Source organism: Hemiscyllium ocellatum, chromosome 7 (genome assembly GCF_020745735.1).
Source record: "Hemiscyllium ocellatum isolate sHemOce1 chromosome 7, sHemOce1.pat.X.cur, whole genome shotgun sequence".
Lineage (NCBI taxonomy): Eukaryota > Metazoa > Chordata > Chondrichthyes > Orectolobiformes > Hemiscylliidae > Hemiscyllium > Hemiscyllium ocellatum.
This window is the reverse complement of record NC_083407.1, coordinates 48012593-48035378: the sequence shown is the minus strand read 5'-3', so window position 1 is coordinate 48035378 and position 22786 is coordinate 48012593. Positions and strand designations below refer to the sequence as shown.

General features: G+C 41.7%; 1 protein-coding gene across 2 annotated transcripts in view; it reads left to right on the top strand.

Moving 5' to 3' along the window:
- LOC132817428 (dehydrogenase/reductase SDR family member 9-like) overlaps positions 1–22358 on the top strand; it is a 36763-nt gene extending 14405 nt beyond the window's left edge. For both annotated transcript variants that reach the window (XM_060827863.1, XM_060827862.1), the window contains exons 2-5: positions 9264–9608; positions 14611–14869; positions 16801–16964; positions 20979–22358. In XM_060827863.1, the coding sequence (XP_060683846.1) occupies positions 9296–9608; positions 14611–14869; positions 16801–16964; positions 20979–21199 (957 nt within the window). In that variant the 5' untranslated portion in view covers positions 9264–9295 and the 3' untranslated portion in view covers positions 21200–22358. The remainder of the gene's footprint in view (positions 1–9263; positions 9609–14610; positions 14870–16800; positions 16965–20978) is intronic.
- Positions 22359–22786: the final 428 nt, after the last annotated feature.

Below are 22786 nucleotides of genomic sequence, written 5' to 3'. Positions count from 1 at the left end.
TGTACATGGTTGTAAAGATGTATTGTATGGGGTTGGCTTCTACTATTACAGGTGGGGCATCTCACCCTGCCTGAAAGTTCCATGTTCACGAATCTACACTAAGTCAGTACAATAATTTTCTTGCAGGATTAAGGACCTTTCTAACTTCATAGTCCAGGATATCACATGTTGTTGACATTTCAGTAGTTGTAAAGTTATTTGATGATTCACTTTTTCCCATGATATTTGAAGCAGAACAATGTTTTGTTTCTGCTTCTTGTAGTCATCCAAGCTTTTACACAGGGAGGAATTTAAAAAGCTAAATGTGGCTAGAGTAACTGTTGCTTACTACAACTTTATCAATACCATCTTGGGAAAATGGAATCATTCTCCTGAAGAGATTCAATAGGAAGTTTATAAACTGTTTAGCTGAATGTAAGAGTATAGGAAGATTTACAGTCTTATCCTCCATTAAATTAACAACGTATGTCATCATGACAGTATCCTGAAAGAGCAAACTAAGGTCTACAATGGCCTCTGATGGCTAGTCATCTCATTTGATCCATTTTTTTCTTCTCTTATTTGTAGCTGTTCTTCTGAGAGAAATTGAAGGTCTGTGTTACCTTTTCACAGTCCTGGGGCTCAATTGCCTGCAGTAGAGAGTGATTCTTGGTGCACTGAATTGATTTCAGCATCCAACATCTGCTAACCAAGAAATATATGAGGCTAGGCACGCAGATCCACTTAATGAAGAAGTGCTGAGGTTAGGCAAAGCATACAGGTCTGTGTGACTAAATTTTCATTGTAGCCCAAAACTGACCTTTCACTGATTTTTAAAGCTGTAATATCTGAAGTTGATCCAAGGATGGTCTAAGAATTCCTTAACTATGGTGTAGCATCTGAAAAAAAATTACATATACCCTATAACCAAATGATAATGAGGCTTTTTGTCTTTTATCATAATATCTGCATACCACAATTCATCCAAGGATTCTATGCAGTCACGGCATTGAAATCTTGTGGACAATCTGCCAGATTCCCAGGAAGAAATGACACTACTGTTTTGTGTTCTTGACTGCTAGAACACCGTGGAAGATAGCACCAGCTGTGGTGTGTGCTTAGTTCTCTGTGCTGCTGTTGCAACAATGACTGATCGCTCTCTTTATACTCCAATTCTCTACAAAACATGCTGGTTGGATTCCCAGTGTTGCAGTTTATGCATGGTGTCAATTGTGCCCTATTTCTCTGTCTGCTTTGAATTGTTGATTTTCAGAGGGCTTGATTCTTACCCATCCTTTGAGGGCTTTTGGTTTTCCGCAGTGTTTAGTCACTGTGGCTAGTTGATCTTTCATTTTTTGTTACTTGCTGCTTGTGGACCTTCTATTGGTTGCTTTAGACTTTGCACAGGCTTTGCTATTTTGCGATTCAGTGCCTACGTGGGGCTTGAAGTACACTGCTTGCTGATCCCTATCACTACTGAGCTTCTCTTCAGATATTTCGTCCACTTCTGGAATCAGATTGCTGGACTCGCCTCATGGTTACCTTTAACACTGGGCAGACATTTTGGGCACTTGTTGCTGCTTGCCTCTGGTTCTGTCAATCTGGTTACTGCTGCCACAATGTAAAGAACTATAGTCTACTCATTTCTGAGGGATCATTCATAGTCTTTATTAATGGAACTAGTTACAAGCCAGAGTCAGAAGGAACATACTGCTGAAGCCTGATAGACTCAGGCCCAGTTCCAAGTGTTCAGATATCGCTATAACATAGACAAACATAGAAATTGCTGGAAAAGCTCAGCAAGTCTGGCAGAACCTGGAGAGAAATCAGAGTTAACATTTCAGGTGGGTGATCCTTCCTCAGAACTGAAGGTAGCTAGGAAAATGTTGGTCCACATGCCAAAGATAAGGCAGTGGGTGGGGGTGTTAAGGAGTAAATGATAAATGAGGATAGAGCCCAAGGAGAGAGTAGAACAGTTAGACAGGCAAACAAATGGATAACAATCTGGCTAGGAGGGTGAATAGTATTAGTGGGGACTGTTCATGGCTAACAATGAGTGGTGTGTATTAACAGCTGGCCCGAAACGTTGAATTTCCTGTTCCTTGGATGCTGCCTGACCTGCTGCGCTTTAACCAGCAACACATTTTCAGCTCTGATCTCCAGCATCTGCAGACCTCACGTTTTACTCGAAGATTTTAACCTACTGCGAATCCTCTTGCAAGGATGCCTTCCTTGAAGAAGCTCTCTTCCTCCCTCTACAAGGATTTCAGTGAGTCTCTCTCTCTCACTGCACCCCCCAGATTCCTGATGAAGGGCTCTGGCCTGAAACGTCGAATTTCCTGTTCCTTGGATGCTGCCTGACCTGCTGCGCTTTAACCAGCAACACATTTTCAGCTCTGATCTCCAGCATCTGCAGACCTCACGTTTTACTATCTGATATCAAGGCCTGGTTGTGAGGGTTAGAGTAAGGACATGGCAGAACTTGTCTTAAATTTATTGAACTCAATATTGAGTCCAGAAGGCGGCAAGCAGAAAATGAGGTGCTGCTCTTCCAGCTTGTACTGAGCTTCGTTGGAGCTTCAAGACAGAGATATTGGCCAGGGAACAAGGTAGTGTGTTGATGTGGCATGCGCCTGAAAGTTCAGGATCTTTTTTGTGAACAGAACACAAGTGTTCTGCAGAGCTGTCACCCAGACTATGCTTTGTTTCCCAATGTAGAGACCACATTGTGAGCAGTGAATGCAGTAGTCTAGATTGTGAGAAGTGCAGGTAAAACATTGCTTCACCTGGAAGGTGTGTTTAGGTCTTTGGATACTGAGCAGGGAGGAAGTAAGTGGACAGGTGTTGCACATTCTGCGGTTGCAGTAGAGGGTGTCATGAGATTTAGGTGTGTTTTGGGAGTGAAGGAAGAGTGGACTGCAATGTTCCATAGGGAATGGTCCCGGTGGAAGACTGACAAGGGAGGAGAAGGGAATATGTGTCTAGTGGTGGCACCTTATGGGAGGTGACAGAAATGGTGGCTAATGATCCTCTGGATGTGGATGCTAGTAGCCTGGTAGGCAAGGACAAGAGGGGATCTTATAGAAACATATGCAATTATGAAGGGAATAGATAAGATAGAATAAGAGAGGATGTTTCCATTGGCAGTGAAACTAGGACAAGAGGGTTTAGCCTCAAAATTAGAGGGAGCCGATCTAGGTCTGGATTGAGAAGAAATTTCTTCACCCAGAGGGTTGTAAATCTATGGAATTCCCTGCCCAGTGAAGTATTGCTGGCCAGTCTATCCCTTGAAATAGAAACAGAGATGTTGAAGAAGAGGAGGGAGGAGTCAGAGATGGACTAAGTGAAGGTGAGAGCAGGGTGGAAATTAGAAGCAAAATCAATAAACTTGAATGATTTTGAATTAGAGAGGGAGACAGCACCAATGATATCATTGATATAGCAGAGAAAGAGTTGTGAGTGGGGTCCAGAATCGAACTGGAACAAGGAATGTCCCATGTATCCCATAAAGAGATGGACATAACTGAGGCCCATATGTGTACCCTTGACCACCTCTCTGACCTGAAGAAAATGAGAGTTGTTAAAAGAAAAGTTGTTCAGAGTGAAGACAAGCTTGGCCAGGCAGAGGAGGCTGGTGTTGGATGGAGGATGTTCAGGGCTTTGTCCCAGGAAGAAATGGACAGCCCTGAGAGTGTCCGGGTGGAGGATGGATATGTAAAGGAGGGAGGGATTCCGGTTTCTGGACAACTGGGGTCCTTTCTGGGGAAGGTGGGACCTCTATAAAAAGGATGGGCTACACCTGAACCTGAGGGGCACCAGTATCCTTAGGGGGAGGTTTGCTAGTGCTCTTTGGGAGGGTTTAAACTAACTCCGCGGGGGCATGGGAACCAGGACTGTAGCTTTAGGGTACAGGACCTTGAGTGTAGGGAGGTTAGGAATAATGCAGCGATCTCTAAGGAGGGTGCCTGTAACCAGAAAGGTGGATTGAAGTGTGTATACTTCAATGCCAGAAGTATAAGGAATAAGGTAGGTGAACTTGCAGCGTGGGTTGGTACCTGGGACTTCGATGTTGTGGCCATTACAGAGACGTGGGTAGAACAGGGACAAGAATGGCTGTTGCATGTTCCAGGGTTCAAATGTTTTAGTAGGATCAGACATGGGGGTAAAAAAGGGGGAGGCATGGCATTACTTGTCAAAGACAGTATCACAGCAGTGGAATGGACGATGGAAGAGGACTTGCCATCTGAGGTAGTTTGGGCTGAGGTTAGAAATAGGAAAGGTGAGGTCACCCTGTTAGGTGTTTTCTACATGCCTCCTAATAGTCCTAGAGAAGTAGAGGATAATATTGCGAGGATGATTCAGGAAAAGAGTGAAGGTAGCAGGGTGGTTGTTATGGGGGACTTTAACTTCCCAGATATTGACTGGGAGAGCTATAGCTCGAGTTCATTAGATGGGTCGGTGTTTGTACAATGTGTGCAGGAGGGTTTCCTGACACAATATGTCGACAGGCCAACAAGAGGGGAGGCTATATTGGATTTGGTTCTAGGTAATGAACCAGGCCAGGTGTTAGACTTGGAGGTAGGTGAGCACTTCGGGGACAGTGACCACAACTCGGTGACTTTTACTTTAGTGATGGAGAGGGATAATCGTGCGCCGCAGGGCAAGAGCTATAGCTGGGGGCAGGGAAATTATGATGCAGTGAGGCATGACTTAGGATGTGTGGATTGGAAAAACAGGCTTCAAGAGAAGAACACTAATGAGATGTGGGGATTGTTCAAGGAGCAGCTACTGCGTGTCCTCGATAGGTATGTACCAGTCAGGCATGGTGTAAAGGGCCTTGTGAGGCAGCCGTGGTTTAGTAAGGAATTGGAGTCCCTTGTGAAAGGGAAGAAGGCGGCATATGTAAAGATGAGGCGTGAAGGTTCAGTTGGGGCGATTGAGAGTTATAAGGTAGCCAGGAAGGAGCTAAAGAGGGAGCTAAGAGAAGCGAGAAGGGGACATGAAAAGTCTTTAGCTGGTAGGATTAGGGAAAACCCAAAGGCTTTCTATAGGTATGTCAAGAATAAAAGGATGACTAGGGTAGGTATCGGTCCAGTCAAGGATAGTAGTGGGAAGTTGTGTGTGGAGGCGGAGGAGATTGGAGAGACATTAAATCAGTACTTTTCATCAGTATTCACTCAGGAACAGGACACTGTTGCTGATGTGAATATGGAATCACAAATAATTAGAATGGATGCCCTGGAAATATGCAGGGAGGAGGTTTTGGGAATATTGGAAAGGATGAATATAGATAAGTCTCCTGGGCCTGATGGCATTTACCCCAGGATCCTATGGGAAGCTAGGGAGGAGATAGCAGAGCCATTGGCCTGGATTTTTATGTCGTCATTGTCTACGGGAATAGTACCAGAGGACTGGAGGATAGCGAATGTGGTCCCATTGTTCAAGAAAGGGAGTAGGGATAGCCCTAGTAACTATAGGCCAGTGAGTCTGACTTCAGTGGTGGGCAAAGTCTTAGAGAGAATGGTAAGGGATAAGATTTATGAACATCTGGGTAGGAATAACGTGATCAGGGATAGCCAGCATGGTTTTGTGAAGGGCAGGTCGTGCCTCACAAACCTTATTGAGTTCTTTGAGAAGGTGACTAAGGAAGTGGATGAGGGTAAAGCAGTAGATGTTGTGTATATGGATTTTAGTAAGGCGTTCGATAAGGTTCCCCATGGTAGGCTAATGCTAAAACTTCGGAGGTATGGCATTGAGGATACATTAGAGGTTTGGATTAGGAATTGGCTGGCTGGAAGGAGACAGAGTGTAGTAGTTGATGGATTATGTTCATCTTGGAGCGCAGTTACTAGCGGTGTACCACAAGGATCTGTTTTGGGACCATTGCTTTTTGTTATCTTTATAAATGATCTAGAGGAAGGACTTGAAAGCTGGGTAAGCAAGTTTGCGGATGACACAAAAGTCGGTGGAGTTGTGGATAGTGAGGAAGGAAGTGGTAGGTTACAGCGGGATATAGATAAGTTGCAGAGCTGGGCGGAAATGTGGCAAATGGAATTCAATGTAGCTAAGTGCGAAGTCGTTCACTTTGGTAGGAATAACAAGATGATGGATTACTGGGCTAATGGTAGGCTACTTGGTAGTGTGGATGAGCAGAGGGATCTTGGTGTCTATGTACACAGATCTCTGAAAGTTGCCACCCAGGTAAATAGTGCTGTGAGGAAGGCATATGGTGTACTGGGCTTTATTGGCAGAGGAATTGAGTTCCGGAGTCCTGAGGTCATGTTGCAGTTGTATAGGACTCTGGTGAGGCCTCATCTGGAGTATTGTGTGCAGTTTTGGTCGCCATACTATAGGAAGGATGTGGAAGCTTTAGAACGAGTGCAGAGGAGGTTTACCAGGATTGTTGCCTGGAATGGTAGGAAAATCTTATGAGGAAAGGCTGAGGCACTTGGGGCTGTTCTCATTGGAGAAGAGAAGGTTTAGGGGAGATCTGATAGAAGTGTATAAGATGATTAGGGGTTTAGATAGGGTAGATACTAAGAACCTTTTACCGCTAATGGAGTCAGGTGTTACTAGGGGACATAGCTTTAAATTAAGGGGTGGTAGGTATAGGACAGATGTTAGGGGTAGATTCTTCACACAGCGGGTTGTGAGTTCATGGAATGCCCTGCCTGTATCAGTGGTGAACTCTCCTTCTTTATGTTCATTTAAGCGGGCATTGGATAGGCATTTGGAAGTTATTGGGCTAGTATAGGTTAGGTAGGATTCAGTCGGCGCAACATCGAGGGCCGAAGGGCCTGTACTGCGCTGTATCCTTCTATGTTCTATGTTCTATGTTCTATAAAGGGACTGCATTTCATGGTAAAGAAGAGGCATTTGGAATCCACAACATGAAAATTCTGAAACTGGTGTAAAGCAAGGAATCACAGATGTAAGTGGGCAGGGATTTGACCGGGGAAAATAGGAAGAGATGAGTTTTATGGGGCACTTGCTAGCATGTCAAACGAGCCAGAGAATAAAGTGGAAGTAGGGAGTGGTGCAGCTTGGAGCCAGCATGAGACGATGCTGTTGGCCCTCACTGCATCCTGAGAACCACACAAGTCCAAATCACATCATCATAGTTTGTGGTACTCTCAGTACTGACTTTTACAGACCCACATACAAAACTACTTGTTTCTCCTAATTCTTTGTGCATCTTGTTTTACCTCTTCAATGTTACCTCTTGGATATCACTCATTGCTGAGTTATTTTGAATCTTCCCAAATAGCATTAGTTCTTCATCACTATGTCATCTGTTTCTTGTATACTTTAAACACTGATGTCTTTCTCCTTTTTTTTATGAAAGATTTATTTGAGAGCATCACATTAATTGATTACACACCTGAGCATTCAGTACTTTTAAATAAAAAGGAGTGTAATTACAGGTGTGGTATAACACAACATACACCTAACTGAAGTTGCAAAATATTTGGATAATTAAATGATGTTGGAATGTTCCTATTGTGTTTCTCAGAAAATACAACAGTGCTCATGGGTGCAGCACTAAATATTGTGTACGGTGATACATTCAAATTCTAAACTAGTCAGTCATGAAACTACATCTGATTAATTGGGAGTTTATCATTTGTTGTTCATTCATCTTTTGACAAGTTTAGCACGACGCTCAACTGATAGACTCAGTTTATTTATTTTCATGCTTTTCACAGTCATGTGGGGATCTGTTAAGCCAGTTGGCTGGACAATTGGTTTGTGATGCAAAATGGTTTCAATGTCATGGATTCAATTCCCATACTGCCTGAGGTTACCGTGAAGAACTCTCCTTGTTAACCTCTCTGCTCACCTGAGGTGTGGTGACCCTTGGGTTAAAACCAGTCATCTTTCTGGAATGAGAGAGCACAGTCCTGGCACGACTATGGTGATTTTACCTGTATGCTCATGAATGCTTCCTTGTTGGCATAATGTGCCATCTTTATTACAATCCATACTTCTGCTAAAGTTTGGCTTCTCTTGTTTGAATTACAGACATTTGAGGAGTTAACTTTCAGACTGGAATCTAATTACTAAAGGATCGTTGTTTATATATGAAATATTGTAGTGGGCACTCACCATTCTTTCTGCTTTAACTTTGCTATTGTTCCTAATTTTCTAAGAACAGTTATTGTATTCGAAACATTAACTCTGTTTCTCTCCAGAGATGCTGCCAGACTTGGTAAGTTTGGTTAGCAATTTCAGTTTTTGTATCTTTTGATTACTAGTCTAGTAACAATACCATTATGCCACTCCCTCCCCGTACAAAAATATGAATATCTGGAAGCTTTACTGTGGCCATACAGGGCATTTATGAGACCACATCAGAAATACTGGGCACAGTTTTGATCTCCTCAATTGAAGAAAACAAAATAGTTGCATTAGAAGCTCTTGGCAAAGATTCAGTTGACTCATTCCTGGGATAATGGGCTTACCTTGTGAAGAAAGGTTGCCATGATGTGGAGGAGCCAGTGTTGGACCAGGGTGGACACAGTTAAAAATCACACAACATCAGGTTATAGTACAACAGGTTTATTTGGAAGCCTGAGCTCTTGGAACGCTGCTCCAGAAAGGTGAACATCGGGCTTAGACTCTTTGGAATACAGCAGATTGAGAAGTAATCTGATTGAAACATATTTTCTGTACAAAAACCAAAAGAATTGCGGTTGCTGGAATTCTGAAACAAAAACAGAAATTGCTGATAATATTCTGTTGTGATTCAACATATCAATACTAGGATGATATTTCCTCTTGTTGGTTAGAGAATACATTTTAAGACAGAGATGAGGAATTGTTTTCTCTGAATAGGTTGTGAAGATTTAGAATTCTCTTCCCTAAAATACAGTGGATACAGAATTATTGAAATTATTCAAGTGAGAGTTAAATAGATTTTGACAGACAGTTTGCAGATAGGAGAGTGGAGTTGAGGCAACAACCAGGCCAGCCATCATCTTAATGAAATATGGATCAGACTTGAAAGGCCAGATGACTTGCTCCTGCTCCCAAATCCAACGTTCCTTTGTCTCTCATCATTATTATTACAAATGTCACCATATATCCCTTGTAATATCTTTCGTTTTGGCCTAAGGTTTCCTTTAATTAGGACGTTTAAAAAAACTTGTAATTATTCTTGTGCAATATAGTGCAAGAGGAAATTATGAATGAGCATCATATAAATATTTGTATTTTTGTTCTGTGCAAATCATTGTTGTACTTGGCTTTGGCATTAATATTCTAAAAGTCACTTTTTTTTTCAGGTTCTCATCCTTTACTCGATACTCATAGCAAAATGCTTGCATTCACTCTGGGCTTCTTTTTAATCTGGTTTCTATGCTGGTGGATGCGAGACAAACTTAAGATAGGAAATGTCTCAGACAAGTATGTGTTCATCACTGGATGTGATACTGGGTTTGGAAATCTTGCTGCAAAAGCCTTTGATGTAGACGGATTTCGAGTGCTTGCTGGCTGCCTGACTGAAGAAGGGGCTCAAGGCTTAAAGAAAGAGACTTCAAGCAGGTTGAAAACAATCTTGTTGGATATAACAAAATCTGATAGTATTGAGAATGCAACCGATCTGATCAAAGTCGAAGTAGGAAACCGAGGTAAGTGCAATACAATGGGTTCTTCTAGCTATTTACCATAGTATAAAGAATTGATAATACAATTACTTCTCATAAATATTTAGCATAATATTTTACATGCTGAATAATGAAGCACATTACAATTAATAAAAAAAATAGATTAATTGTGGGATAGTTATGAAAAAACACATTGGGTGAGAAATTCATCCATCTACTGTCACTTCCAATGGAGGCTTCCAATTATTTTTGCTGGGACATTGGACACAAGATAGTGATTTCACATACTTATCATTTTTCCTACTGTTGTTTTGTGGTTGGCCCTCAATAATCTGTTTTTTTTTGAAGAAAGTGAAAAGTTATAAATAAATGGCATTTTTAAAAAGCTTCTTTGAAACATACTGTTGTCAAGTTAGGGTTAATTTGTTTGATGCAATGTATAGAAGGTGAACAGGATTGGAAGTGCCATAACTACTCACGGAGCATAAAAGCAGCCATGAGAAGGAGTGGTGTATATAGATTGGCCTGGAGAATATGAGAAGGTATTGGGTTTGGTGCAGATCAGAGCCTGAAGGGCTATTGTAGATAGGTGGAGGAGTATAAGGTGGCATTGATATGGCATAGAGGATGAATAAGATGTAAGGAAAGATGTAAAGAACGGTGGGACTATAGTGCCTTATTATTTTCAGGATAACTGGGATGAAGTGCCATAGTAGTGAGACAAGCCTTTCAAGCAGCTCCGTGCAGGCCCTGTAGTGTTTCTAAAATCTTTCCTGGGACTGTTGGCTGAACTGCACCCCACATGTGACTAACACACACCTGTATCCACCTCAATCATTAACCTGCCATGAGCACAATACCTTTCCACTTCCTGGAACCTAAGGTAAACAATAAGTAAAAGGAAGAGAAAAAAGAGAGAAACAGAAATGAAGAGTAAAGCAATCTGAAAGCAGAGAATGAGAAGCAGGAAAGGAAAATTATATATTGTAACAGAAAATAATCAATACAGAAAAAGGCAAACAAGAGAAGTAGAAAAGAAGAATGAGACAGAAAGAGAAATACATGAATGTAACATATAGAAAAATTAAAAAATACAGAGATAAAGCAAAACAGAGATTTATGGAAGGTGAGATATTTAAAGATAAAATATATATTTAAATCCTTAAATACTGCAGATGCTGGAAATCTGAAATAAAAACAGAAAGTGCTGTAGAAACTCAGCAAGTTTGACAGTACTTGTGGAGAAAGTAACAGAGTTAATGTTTGAGACCAATATGACACTTTTTTATTTAAACCATGTCCTCTTGCCAGACACCAGGTCAGTGAACAATAGACTGTTTCAATTTCAACATGTTTTCTTCTCAGCATGTGAGAGAGAACCCAGGAGGATCCTTCAAATTTTCAAAGTGGGTGTAGTGATTGTAAAGAGGTCAGCCAGGTGGACCTCATAGAATACAAGTTCCTTGATTGGGGTTATTAATCTGGTTCAATTATGGGGCCCTGGCTGTCAGATAAGAGCAGGAGTGTCAGACATCCTGTTCACTCTGAGAGCTGGTTCCACGTGTATATAAAGGGTGACTTGGTGACAGGATACTAGCCTCTGTGGAGTTATGTCGTGCGGTTTGATTAGAGCAGCAGGATCAGATAGTGATTTTAACAGAGGCCTATCTGGGGACCCTTTATGTAGTGCAAGAAAACAAGAGATTGAGGGGGAAAGAAATCAATTATAACGGTTTATTCGGGCCAGGAAAGGGGGAACAGAAAGTTGATCGCCTATCTTACATATTGTTCAATTCCCTTTCAAATGAAGTAATGGGAAGGAAACTCTTATAGGATTGAGGAAAGGCCACTAATCTGCTGATGCCTGTTTTCTGTTCAATAGTAATGGTTATACATCATTATGTATCACAGTGTGAGAGCATTTCTTGTGATGTCACGGTCCAGGTTGTCAGCCTCCCCACCTATATCTTTTTGCCATGCCTCCTGACTTGTTTTTGTTTTTCACCCTATCCTATCACATATGAGCTTGGTGCTCCTTTTCAAATTTAAATTCATTCTCACATTCTGAGACTCCTCAGTCTTATAAGTGACTAAAATCCTTTCCAGTGCTTGCAAACCCTGGGAATCCTTCCTCATACTTCCAGTCTCAGGTACCTCTTTCCATCCTCCTATTTTTGTGAATACAAGATAAAGTCATTGGAGATGAACAGCAATTTCAACCAGAGGCCTGAGAGGAGAATCTACTGTAGCTTTCTATTAGGATTGATCTGACAGAAAGAAGAAACAGTGACAGAACATTGCAGATATTTGAGAGACCTAATTCTTTCTAATGTCCTTGCAAAAAAGGGCAGGATTGCTCTGGATCCGAGAATGAAAGCCTTTGGGTCTACCCTGCACCTTGTCCATTGGTGAGGCTTTCTTCAAGCCTCTCTCGCATCCTCTTACCCATGTTGATGAGTGCCAGGAATTGTTTTATGAACGATCAGTGATGCTCTCATATGTTCAGTCTCACTGCTTTTCTTCATTCTCTTGACTTGTGTCAGTGACAGTAGCCATTCGGGACTGCATACAGGTGATCGAGTTTAAGAATAATAGCAATAATAACCACACCATTGCACACCTACACTTGCAGCAGTGATCAAGAAGAGGAAGTTGTCCTTTGTTATTATTTTACTGATATTGAGACTTGTAATACCTCAAGTCTCACAAGCTAAGAAAAAAAAGCTGAAAATGTGTTGCTGGTTAAAGCACAGCAGGTTAGGCAGCATCCAAGGAACAGGAAATTCGACGTTTCGGGCCAGAGCCCTTCATCAGGAATGAGGAGAGTGTGCCAGGCAGGCTAAGATAAAAGGTAGGGAGGAGGGATTTGGGGGAGGGGTGATGGAGATGTGATAGGTGGAAGAAGGTCAAGGTGAGGGTGATAGGCCGGAGTGGGGTGGGGGCGGAGAGGTCAGGAAGAAGATTGCAGGTTAGGAGGGCGGTGCTGAGTTCGAGGGAATCGACTGAGACAAGGTGGGGGGAGGGGAAATGAGGAAACTGGAGAAATCTGAGTTCATCCCTTGTGGTTGGAGGGTTCCCAGGCAGAAGATGAGGCACTCTTCCTCCAACCGTCGTGTTGTTATGTTCTGGCGATGGAGGAGTCCAAGGACCTGCATGTCCTCAGTGGAGTGGGAGGGAGAGTTAAAGTGTTGAGCCATGGGGTGGTTGGGTTGGTTGGTCCGGACGTCCCAGAGGTATTCCCTGAAGCGTTCCGCAAGCAGGCGGCCCGTCTCCCCAATATAGAGGAGGCCACATCGGGTGCAGCGGATGCAATAGATGATGTGTGTGGAGGTGCAGGTGAATTTGTGGCGGATATGGAAGGATCCCTTGGGGCCTTGGAGAGAAGTAAGGGAGGAGGTGTGGGCGCAAGTTTTGCATTTCCTGCGGTTGCAGGGGAAGGTGCCGGGAGTGGAGGTTGGGTTGGTGGGGGGTGTGGACCTGATGAGGGAGTCATGAAGGGAGTGGTCTTTGCGGAACGCTGATAGGGGAGGGGAGGGAAATATATCCCTGGTGGTGGGGTCCTTTTGGAGGTGGCGGAAATGACGGCGGATGATACGCTGTATATGGAGGTTGGTGGGGTGGTGGGTGAGAACCAGTGGGGTTCTGTCTTGGTGGCGGTTGGAGGGGTGGGGCTCAAGGGCAGAGGAGCGGGAAGTGGAGGAGATGCGGTGGAGGGCATCGTCGATCACGTCTGGGGGGAATCTGCGGTCCTTGAAGAAGGAGGTCATCTGGGCTGTACGGTATTGGAACTGGTCCTCCTGGGAGCAGATGCGGCGGAGACGAAGGAATTGGGAATATGGGATGGCGTTTTTACAGGGGGCAGGGTGGGAGGAGGTGTAGTCCAGGTAGCTGTGGGAGTCAGTCGGTTTATAGAAGATGTCTGTGTTGAGTCAGTTGCCCGAGATAGAAATGGAAAGGTCTAGGAAGGGGAGGGAGGAGTCTGAGACAGTCCAGGTGAATTTGAGGTCGGGATGGAAGGTGTTAGTAAAGTTGATGAACTGTCCAACCTCCTCGTGGGAGCACGAGGCAGTGCCGATACAGTCATCGATGTAGCGGAGGAAAAGCTGGGGGGTGGTGCCAGTGTAGTTGCGGAAGATGGACTGTTCCACATATCCTACGAAGAGACAGGCATAGCTGGGGCCCATGCGGGTGCCCATGGCAACTCCTTTAGTTTGGAGGAAGTGGGAGGATTGGAAAGAGAAGTTATTCAGGGTGAGGACCAGTTCAGTCAGTCGAAGGAGGGTGTCAGTGGAAGGGTACTGGTTGGTGCGGCAGGAAAGGAAGAAGTGGAGGGCTTTGAGTCCTTCGTGATGGGGGATGGAGGTGTACAGGGACTGGATGTCCATCATAAAGATAAAGTGTTGGGGACCGGGGAAGCGAAAATCATGGAGGAGGTGGAGGGCGTGGGTGGTGTCCCAAACGTAGGTGGGGAGTTCTTGGACTAAAGGGCACAGAACCGTGTTGAGGTACGCGGAGATGAGTTCGGTGGGGCAGGAGCAGGCTGAGACAATGGGTCGGCCGGGGCAGTCAGGTTTGTGGATTTTGGGCAGGAGGTAGAAACGGGCGGTGCGAGGTTGTGGGACTATGAGGTTGGAGGTGGTGGATGGGAGATCCCCTGAGGTGATGAGGTTATGGATGGTCTGGGAGATGATGGTTTTATGGATGGTCTGGGAGATGATGATCTCCAGCATCTGCAGACCTCACGTTTTACTCGAAGAAAAAAAAAGAACAAATAACCTAGTGCAGAGCCAATAAATATTATTGGATCTACCTATAAGTAGTCAGATAAGTCAAAATTAGTTTTATATTGATCTGATTAAATAATTCAATTAAGGTTTTTTAAAATATGTACGGTTTACGGTCATAAATGGAACGAAACTATAAATATTAATTTTCCTTAATGCTTCTATTGTCATACCTAGAATTAATGTTAAAGGTGTTAGATACATTATTGTATGTGCATAATTATCCAAATTTTTCCTTGCAGGTCTATGGGGATTAATAAACAATGCTGGAATAGCTGGAATATTCTGTCCCACAGATTGGCTACAGATTGAACATTTCAGAAGACCTATTGAAGTTAATTTATTGGGACCTATTGAAATTACATTAAAGTTGTTACCTCTGATTAAGAAAGCCAGAGGAAGAATAGTGAATGTAAGCAGTGTGCTTGGTCGATTATCATTGACTGGTGGAGGATACTTCCCATCAAAATTTGGAATGGAAGCTTTCAACGATAGTTTAAGGTTAGGATATCCTATGTTAACATGCATTTAAACTATAGTGCAGCATGAAAGGACATATAATCTAAACTTCAGATACATTGCTGTATTTACAATATTATGCTTTGATGTAAAAGTAGCTTTGTAATTTAGGAGCCACATTAATACAAAATTAAAGGTAGATCTTCCTCAAGGTGTCACTACATGCTAGTTTGATTTTAGCACTGATTTTATCATGAGTATTTATGGTTCCCTGTGGAGTACTGAGAATTTTTAATACTTTAAATGGAGCATGTTTAATATCAGACATAACTTGTCCTTGACAAAATATTAGCAATTTGCAAAGCTTACATGCAGAGTTGATTTATCCCTTACTCTACTCCTCAGTCAGTATGACTTCTAGCACCCTGAGTATACACCACATTATGTGGATGAAACCAACAGCAAGGTTTTTGTTTTGTATCCATATTGCAATAGTTGTTCTTTAGGTTTCACTGCATGGTAGCAATTTAGCCTTTGAGTCAGAAAATTGTGACTTTAGCACCTCACTTCAACAACCACAATATGTAATTTAAGGTTGAATGACAGAGGGAATGCTACATGGATGGAGATTTTATATTTCCAAAGAGACAATAAAGTAACTCTTTGTCTATCCTCTCTGGAATATTTAGAAGTGCTATTTGAAGAGGAAATTGCATTTCTTCTGGCTGGTTGGCCAAATTTTAATCCTCAATTCACATCCCTAAAATATATTTCAAATATTTTGAGAATGCGAAATGCAGGCAATAACTACAGGATATTTCTATCTAACACCATCAAAGGTTGGAGTTTTTTGACACAATAGGTAATTTAAAAAAAAAATCATTTAACCTACGACAGCTTCCGAGTATTCATTTGCAGAAGAGTGTATTAGCATCAAATTACAATGGATGCAGTGTATAATTTAAATACCTGAGGATTGGTAATCAGATGTATATTATTTTACTCCCTTTATTGGGAACAGATATGACTCAGAGAATCAATTCCATTCCCAGGAAATTGAGTGTAGTCTAGTTCAAACTGGCCCCCAGGTGCCAGTTTAAATAGTCCCAAGTTTGAATGCTCATTATGTATGGAAGATTAGATAGTAGCAGAAGGAACAAATCAATATCAGTATTTGCACACTTGCCGCAAATGATCTTTTTTGTAAAATTTACTCCTTTTATAATTGATAAGAGTGATTGATAAATCCATATAGTTGACCCATGCAAGGCTAATGAGTGAGTAGATTAACTAATAATGTTTTCACTTTGACCTTGTGTTTTAAATCTTTGTCAGTCCATCTATGGGTTAATTTCAGAGAACATTTGGTTATAATTTGTGTCAGCAGTATTTGAAGATTTTGAAGTTTACTGAATTATTGTAAGACAATAACTAACTAGATTTTGTGGTCACTGATCGCCAATTTCTTTTTAATAAGATGCTTAAAATTTATAATAAAGGCACACAGCTTTAATTTCCTTTTCCAGATATTTTAAGCCATATATTTTAATTTCTGAGCTCAGATCAAAATCAAATTCACAGATTGGTGAGATTAAAGAGGTTCCTCTATTGTTTCCCTGGAATTACTCTGTGACTTGTGTCCACAGGTATTGACAGGTGTCTCGGCTTGACTTAGTTGATACATCGGCCTAAACCTATTGGTTTTATCAACATTGAGATTCACACGATCAGCAGATGTGATCTAGCGTTGTTAAGTATTCCACAGGCCCTTGAGCTGTCTTTGCAGTAGGATCAAACTACATTTAAACAAGAACGCACTGCAGTCACCACCTCAAAGCACTGGATGAGGAATAATGTTATTTCACTAGAAATGTAACAGTGACTAAATAACATACTTTCTACATCAGAATAGTTCTACAACAGATTTGATTAACTTTTCTGTTCTCATCCATATACAAAATTTGCTTATTCAGGCGTGATATGAAGCATTTTGGAATAAAAGTGTCATGTATCGAGCCTGGGATGTTTGTAACCAAAATGACAGATTGCAACTTACAGCGTCATGGAAAGCAAGAGCTCTGGGATCACCTTTCACCTGATCTGAAAAAGCAATATGGAGAAAATTATTTAATACAATGTAAGAAATATACACTTAAATTTTCTGGTCAACTTTCAGCCTAAAGAATTATATTATGACTGTTAACATGCATGATTTAATTTTTCCTATTTTAATGATGGCCCATTTGAAATAAATGACTGAGTACTTAAGTTAGCATATTTAATAAATGAGGATACATCAATATTTGGTGAGAGTAATTTCTATATCTTGGTGTTTGCCACCAAACTCAACATAATCAGGTGAGTTAGTCTTGGCAAGACATTCACCCCTTCTTGCCAACTAATCTTTGGTTAACAGGGTTGATGTGGTGCCAACCAAGAAGGCTGCTTTGTCCTGAAAAATGTTCAGCTTCTTGAATATTGTTGCAGCTGCACTCATCCAGGCAATGAGGAGTATTCCATCATACTCCTTACTTGTATCATTTCGGTGATGGTTAGGCTTTGGGGAGTCAGGTGATGAGTTACTTCCTGCAGTATTCCTAGCTTCTGACCAGCTTTTATAACCACTTTGTTTATGTGGCAAGTCCAATAGAGTTTCTGGTCAATGGCAACCGCCAGTGTTGATAGTGGGGTAGTCAGTGATGGTAACACCATTGAGTGTCAAGGAGTAGTGATTAGATTATCTCTTACTGGTGATGGTCATTGCCTGACATTTGTGTGGCATGAATGTCACTTGCTACTTGTCAGCCCAAACCTGGATATTGTCCAGATCATGTTGTAGTTGAACACTGATTGCTTCAGTGCCTGAGGAGTTATGAATGGTGCTGAATATTGTGCAATCACCGGCGACCATCCCCACTCAGACATTATGGTGGATAGAAGATCATTGATGAAGCAGTTAAAGATGGTTGGTCTCAGGATAGTACCGTGAGGAACTCCTGCAGAGATGTCCTGGAGCTGCAATCATCTTCCTTTATGCCAGGTATGACTCCAACCATCAGAGAGTTTACGCCTTGATACCCATTGATTCCAATTTTGCTTGGGCTCCTTGATGGCACAGTCGCTCAACTGCAGCTTTGATGTCAATGTTTGTCACTCTCAACTCACCTCTAGAATTAACTCTTTTGTCCATGTTTGAGCCAAGGCTTTAGTGAAGTCAGAAGCTGAGTGGCCCTGGCAGAACTGAAACTGGGCATCACTGAACAAGTTATTGCTGAGAAAATGCTACTTGATAGCACTATTGATGACACCTTCCATCATCTTACTGATGGTCGACAGTAGAATGATGGAACAGTAGTTGGTCGGGTTGAATTTGCCCTGCATTTTATGTACAGGGGATACCTAGGCAATTTTCTATATTGTCGGGTAGATGCCAGTGTTGTAATTGTACCAGAAGAGCTTGGCTAGGGGAGTGCAAGTTCTAGAACACAAGTTTTCAGTACTGTTGCTGGAATGCTGTCAGGGCACATAAGCTTTGCAGTATCCAATGTCTCCAACCTTTTCTTGATGTCACCCAGAGTGAATACAACTGGTTCGAATGGATAATGTTGGGGACTAATGAGATCCATTTTGGCCTCCTCCATATCAGTTCCCTAATTAGGCCTTTTAATCTGATGCACTCAACACTTCTGGAGATTAATTTGAATGCTTCAGCCTTATCTTTTGCAATGATGTGCTAGGCTCTTCCATCATTGGTGATATTTATGGAGCCTCCTCCTCCAGTGAGTTGTTTAATTGTCTAACACCATGTCAACTGGATGAGGCAGGATTACACACCTTAGATCTGATCTGTTGGTTGTGAGATCACTTAGCTCTCTCTACCACTTGCTGCTTATACTGTTTAGCATGTGAATCGTCCTATTTGGTATCTGAAATAACTGCACAGAGGCCAGTATTACATCAGTAAGCCACTCATTATTTACATGCGAACAGTCTTTGACACTGATCCAGCTTCCTCAGAGTCAGCTCTCAGAGTGCACAAGATGTCTCATATTCCTGTCAGGTGGGGCTCTCTGATTGGGTCAGATTAAAAGCCCCAACTGATATTCTATGAGGTCCATCTGGATAACCTCGTTACAATCACTATAGTAGCTTCATCAGGATGACACATTGTAGAACATAGAAAAGTAAAAGTACAGCACAGAACAGGCCCTTTGGCCCCACGATGTTGTGCCTAGGTTTAATCCTAATGTAAAATATAATAATTTAACCTATGCATCTTCAGGTATGCCTGGTGCTGCTCCTAGCATGCCATCTTGCACTCTCCACTGAACCAGGGTTGGTCCCCTGGCTTAATGGTAATGGTTGAATGGGGGATATGCTGGGCCATGGGGTTGCAGATTGTGTTGGAATACAATTCTGCTGCTATTGATGGCCCACAGCACCACATGGATGTCCAGTCTTGCGTTGCATCTGTTTGAAGTCTGTCCCATTTGGCACAGTAATAATGCCACACAACATGATGGAGGTTATTCTGAATGTGAAGGTGTAACTTTGTCTCCACAAGGACTGTGTGGTAGTCATACTTATGGATACTGTCACGGATAGATATACCTGCAGCTGGCAGGTTGGCAAAGATGAGGTTAAGTATGTTTTTCCCTTTTGTTGGTTCCCTTACCACCTGCTGTAGACCCAAACTAGCAGCTATGCCCTTTAGGACCCCACCAGTTTCATAGCAATACTGCTGCTGAAATACTGTTGGTGATAGACATCAAAATCCTCCATCCACTTGCCATTTTCAGTGCTTCCTGTAAATATTGCTCCACATGGAAGAGTATTGATTCATCAGCTGAGGGATGGTGGTACATGTTAATCACCAAATGGTTTCCTTGTTCTTGACTTCATGAGTTCCAGCATCAATGTTGAGGTGTCATGGGGCAGCTCCTTCCTGACAGTATACCACTGTGCTGCCACCCCTGCTGGGTGGGACAGGACATATCCAGGGATGATGGTGGTGCTGTCTGGGACATTGTCTGTAAGTTATGATTCTGTGAGTATGATTATGTCAGGTCATCCGTGAGACAGCTCTCCTAATCTTGGCCATAGCCCCCAGATGTTTGTGAGGAGAACTTTGCAGGGTTGCAGGGTTGACAAGTTTGTTTCTGCCATTGTCTGTTCCGGGCCTAGAAAATGCCAGATGATCCGCCCAGTTCTGTTTTTTTTAGACTTTGTAGCAATTGATACAACTGAATGGCTTTCAGAGGATAATTAAGTGTCAATCGCATTGCTGTGGGTCTGAAGTCACATGTAGGCCATACTAGGTAACAATCGCAGATTTCCTATCCTAAAGGGCATTAGTGAAGGTTATTTTGACAATCAACAATGGCTGGGAGAAAGTGAGGACTGCAGATGCTGGAGACCAGAGTTGAGAAGTGTGGTGCTGGAAAAACACAGCAGGCCTGGCAGCATCGAGGAGCAGGAGAATCGATGTTTCGGGCATAAGCCCTTCCTGAAGAAGGGCTTACGCCCGAAATGTCGATTCTCCTGCTCCTCGGATGCTGCCTGGCCTGCTGTGTTTTTCCAGCACCACACTTCTCAAATCAACAGTGGCTTCATGGTTATCATTTGTTTTTTAAAATTGAAATCAAATACCACTACGCTGGCATTCAAACTTGGGTTCCAGAGCATTAGCTGTGTTTCTGGATTAATAGTTTAGCTATAATACCACTAAGGCATTGCCTCCCTGATGTGGTTTTCAGTTCTTTAATTCTGTTGCCTTATTTAGTTATTTCTATTTGTCATTACTTAAGTGCTTTGTAGTGAACTATGTTAGCTTTTACACCAACTTTTTTTAATGTGAAAGGTTCATTCAGCATTTTGGCATTCACCTCTTTCCCCATAACTCTGTCCTCTTCATACCTGTATTTTATGTCAGATTAATGTCACTTAACTTCCAGTTTTGCTGAGATTGAAATCCATTCCAGTTAATGTTAATATGCTGCTCCTTAGTTTAGATGTTGATGGGTCTCCTGTGTGTCTGCAGTACTCCCTATTTTACTTCAGGTTTCCAGTTTCCATTTTTATTTGCAGTGGCTTTTTAAAAAATATTTTATTACAATCAACTTTTCTAACATTTGTTTTGGGTCTTCCACAGCAGGTACCAGACAGGTGAATTTAGTGAAGAAACTATCAAGTACAGACCTTTCCAAGGTGGTGTGGTGTATGGAACATGCTCTGACAGCAAAGTACCCTCGGTCCCGTTACAGTGCAGGCATTGATGCGAAGCTCCTGTGGATTCCAATGACTTACTTACCGACATTTGCTTCAGACTATCTGTTGGCTCAGGATATTGTAATAGATTCAACTGCTATATGAAAAGACCTTCACTCCATCTTCTAAACCAACATCACTTTAATGGAAGTAATGAAACTGATAAGAAAACATCAAAAAGGAACAACTTCACACATGCCGCCACATGTTTCTGCAGTGAAAGAAGTGCTGTCATATAAACAAACTACATGCAGGAGTGAGTCTGGAGTTTGTTTCAGGAGATGAAATATGCCACTATAGTAGTACCAGATTGCTTACAGTTGTATTTATGATAAGAAATTCCAAATATTTTAATGTTTTTAAAATTTCATTGTAATGTTTTAGTTTTGGTGCCATGCATTGCCTCAATCATTCATTTAGTAATTTAAGTTAAACATAAAGAGATTCTGTAATTTTTACTCCTGGCATACTGTCTGTCAGAATACTCCCAACATGATTGTTGCTTACCCAGTTTAGAGTGGTGTTGGAAAAGCACAGCAGGTCAGGCAGCATCTGAGGACCAGGAAAATTGATGTTTCAGGCAAAAGCCCTTCATCAGGACTTTTGCCCGAAACATCAATTTTCCCGCACCTCTGATGCTACCTGACCTGCTCTGCTTTCCCAGCATCACTTTAATCTTGACTTTAATTTCCAGCATCTGCGGTATCCACTTTCACCTAGCTTACCCAGTTTGATTACTTTACTGTTACTGCATGCTTAGAGCTCTTCTTGCCTTGGCTTTAGATTTTATCTGATCTTGCAAAAGACTACAGAGATCACTGGATCTTTGCGGGAAGTTTTTGTTGAGTATTGTAGTAAACATTGTTTCAATGATTACCCTGAACCAGACGTTGTATTTTCAACACAAGTGATGATTTTTCAGTGATTTTTACAGCAGTCATTTTTTTAAAAACTTACTAATATTACAGAACATTTAAGTCCTGAATTATGATTATATGGAATTTATACATCTGTATTTGGTAATTTGTATTATGCTACTGGAGAGGGTGGGGCAAACCTGTCAGTCCTGAAAGGGTTGGGGGAGGCAGTACTAGGAACAGAATCCAGTTCCACTAGTATAATTGTTCTGATATAATCTTCCATTTATACATGACAGTGAGTCACTCATCCATGAGCACAATTATTTATTTTCCACTTATTTTTTCTTAAAAGTATGGTTGCTTGTTTTGAGTCAATATATATCTCCAAGATGCAATTTTTAAAATCAGGTTTAGAATGTTTTTGCATTGTTCTTCAAAATAAAGCACTGAAATTTAAAATTTATATCAATTCAAATGTGCTTACAATTGCAATTTGTTTTTGTTTGTATTATACCACTGTTGATCAAGCTATATTCCCTTTAACTAGCTGCTGTGTTTCCCTCCATATCAGAAAATATAATTATCTGGAACACACTTGTAGAATAGCAAAGGATGTGAAATACGTATTCTTATTTTATTTTCGTAAAATATCAGATGTCGGCTCAGGGTAAATGATTTTATCATTGCTGACTGCACAGAATTCAACTATGTATTTTAAGGAATATTTACAGATGGGGAGGGATGTAGCAAACTGAAAAGTTTACAGAGCAAGTTCCAATTGCTGGGGCCCAGACAGGTGAAAACATTGTTATCAAGTGAGGAATGTTGGAAG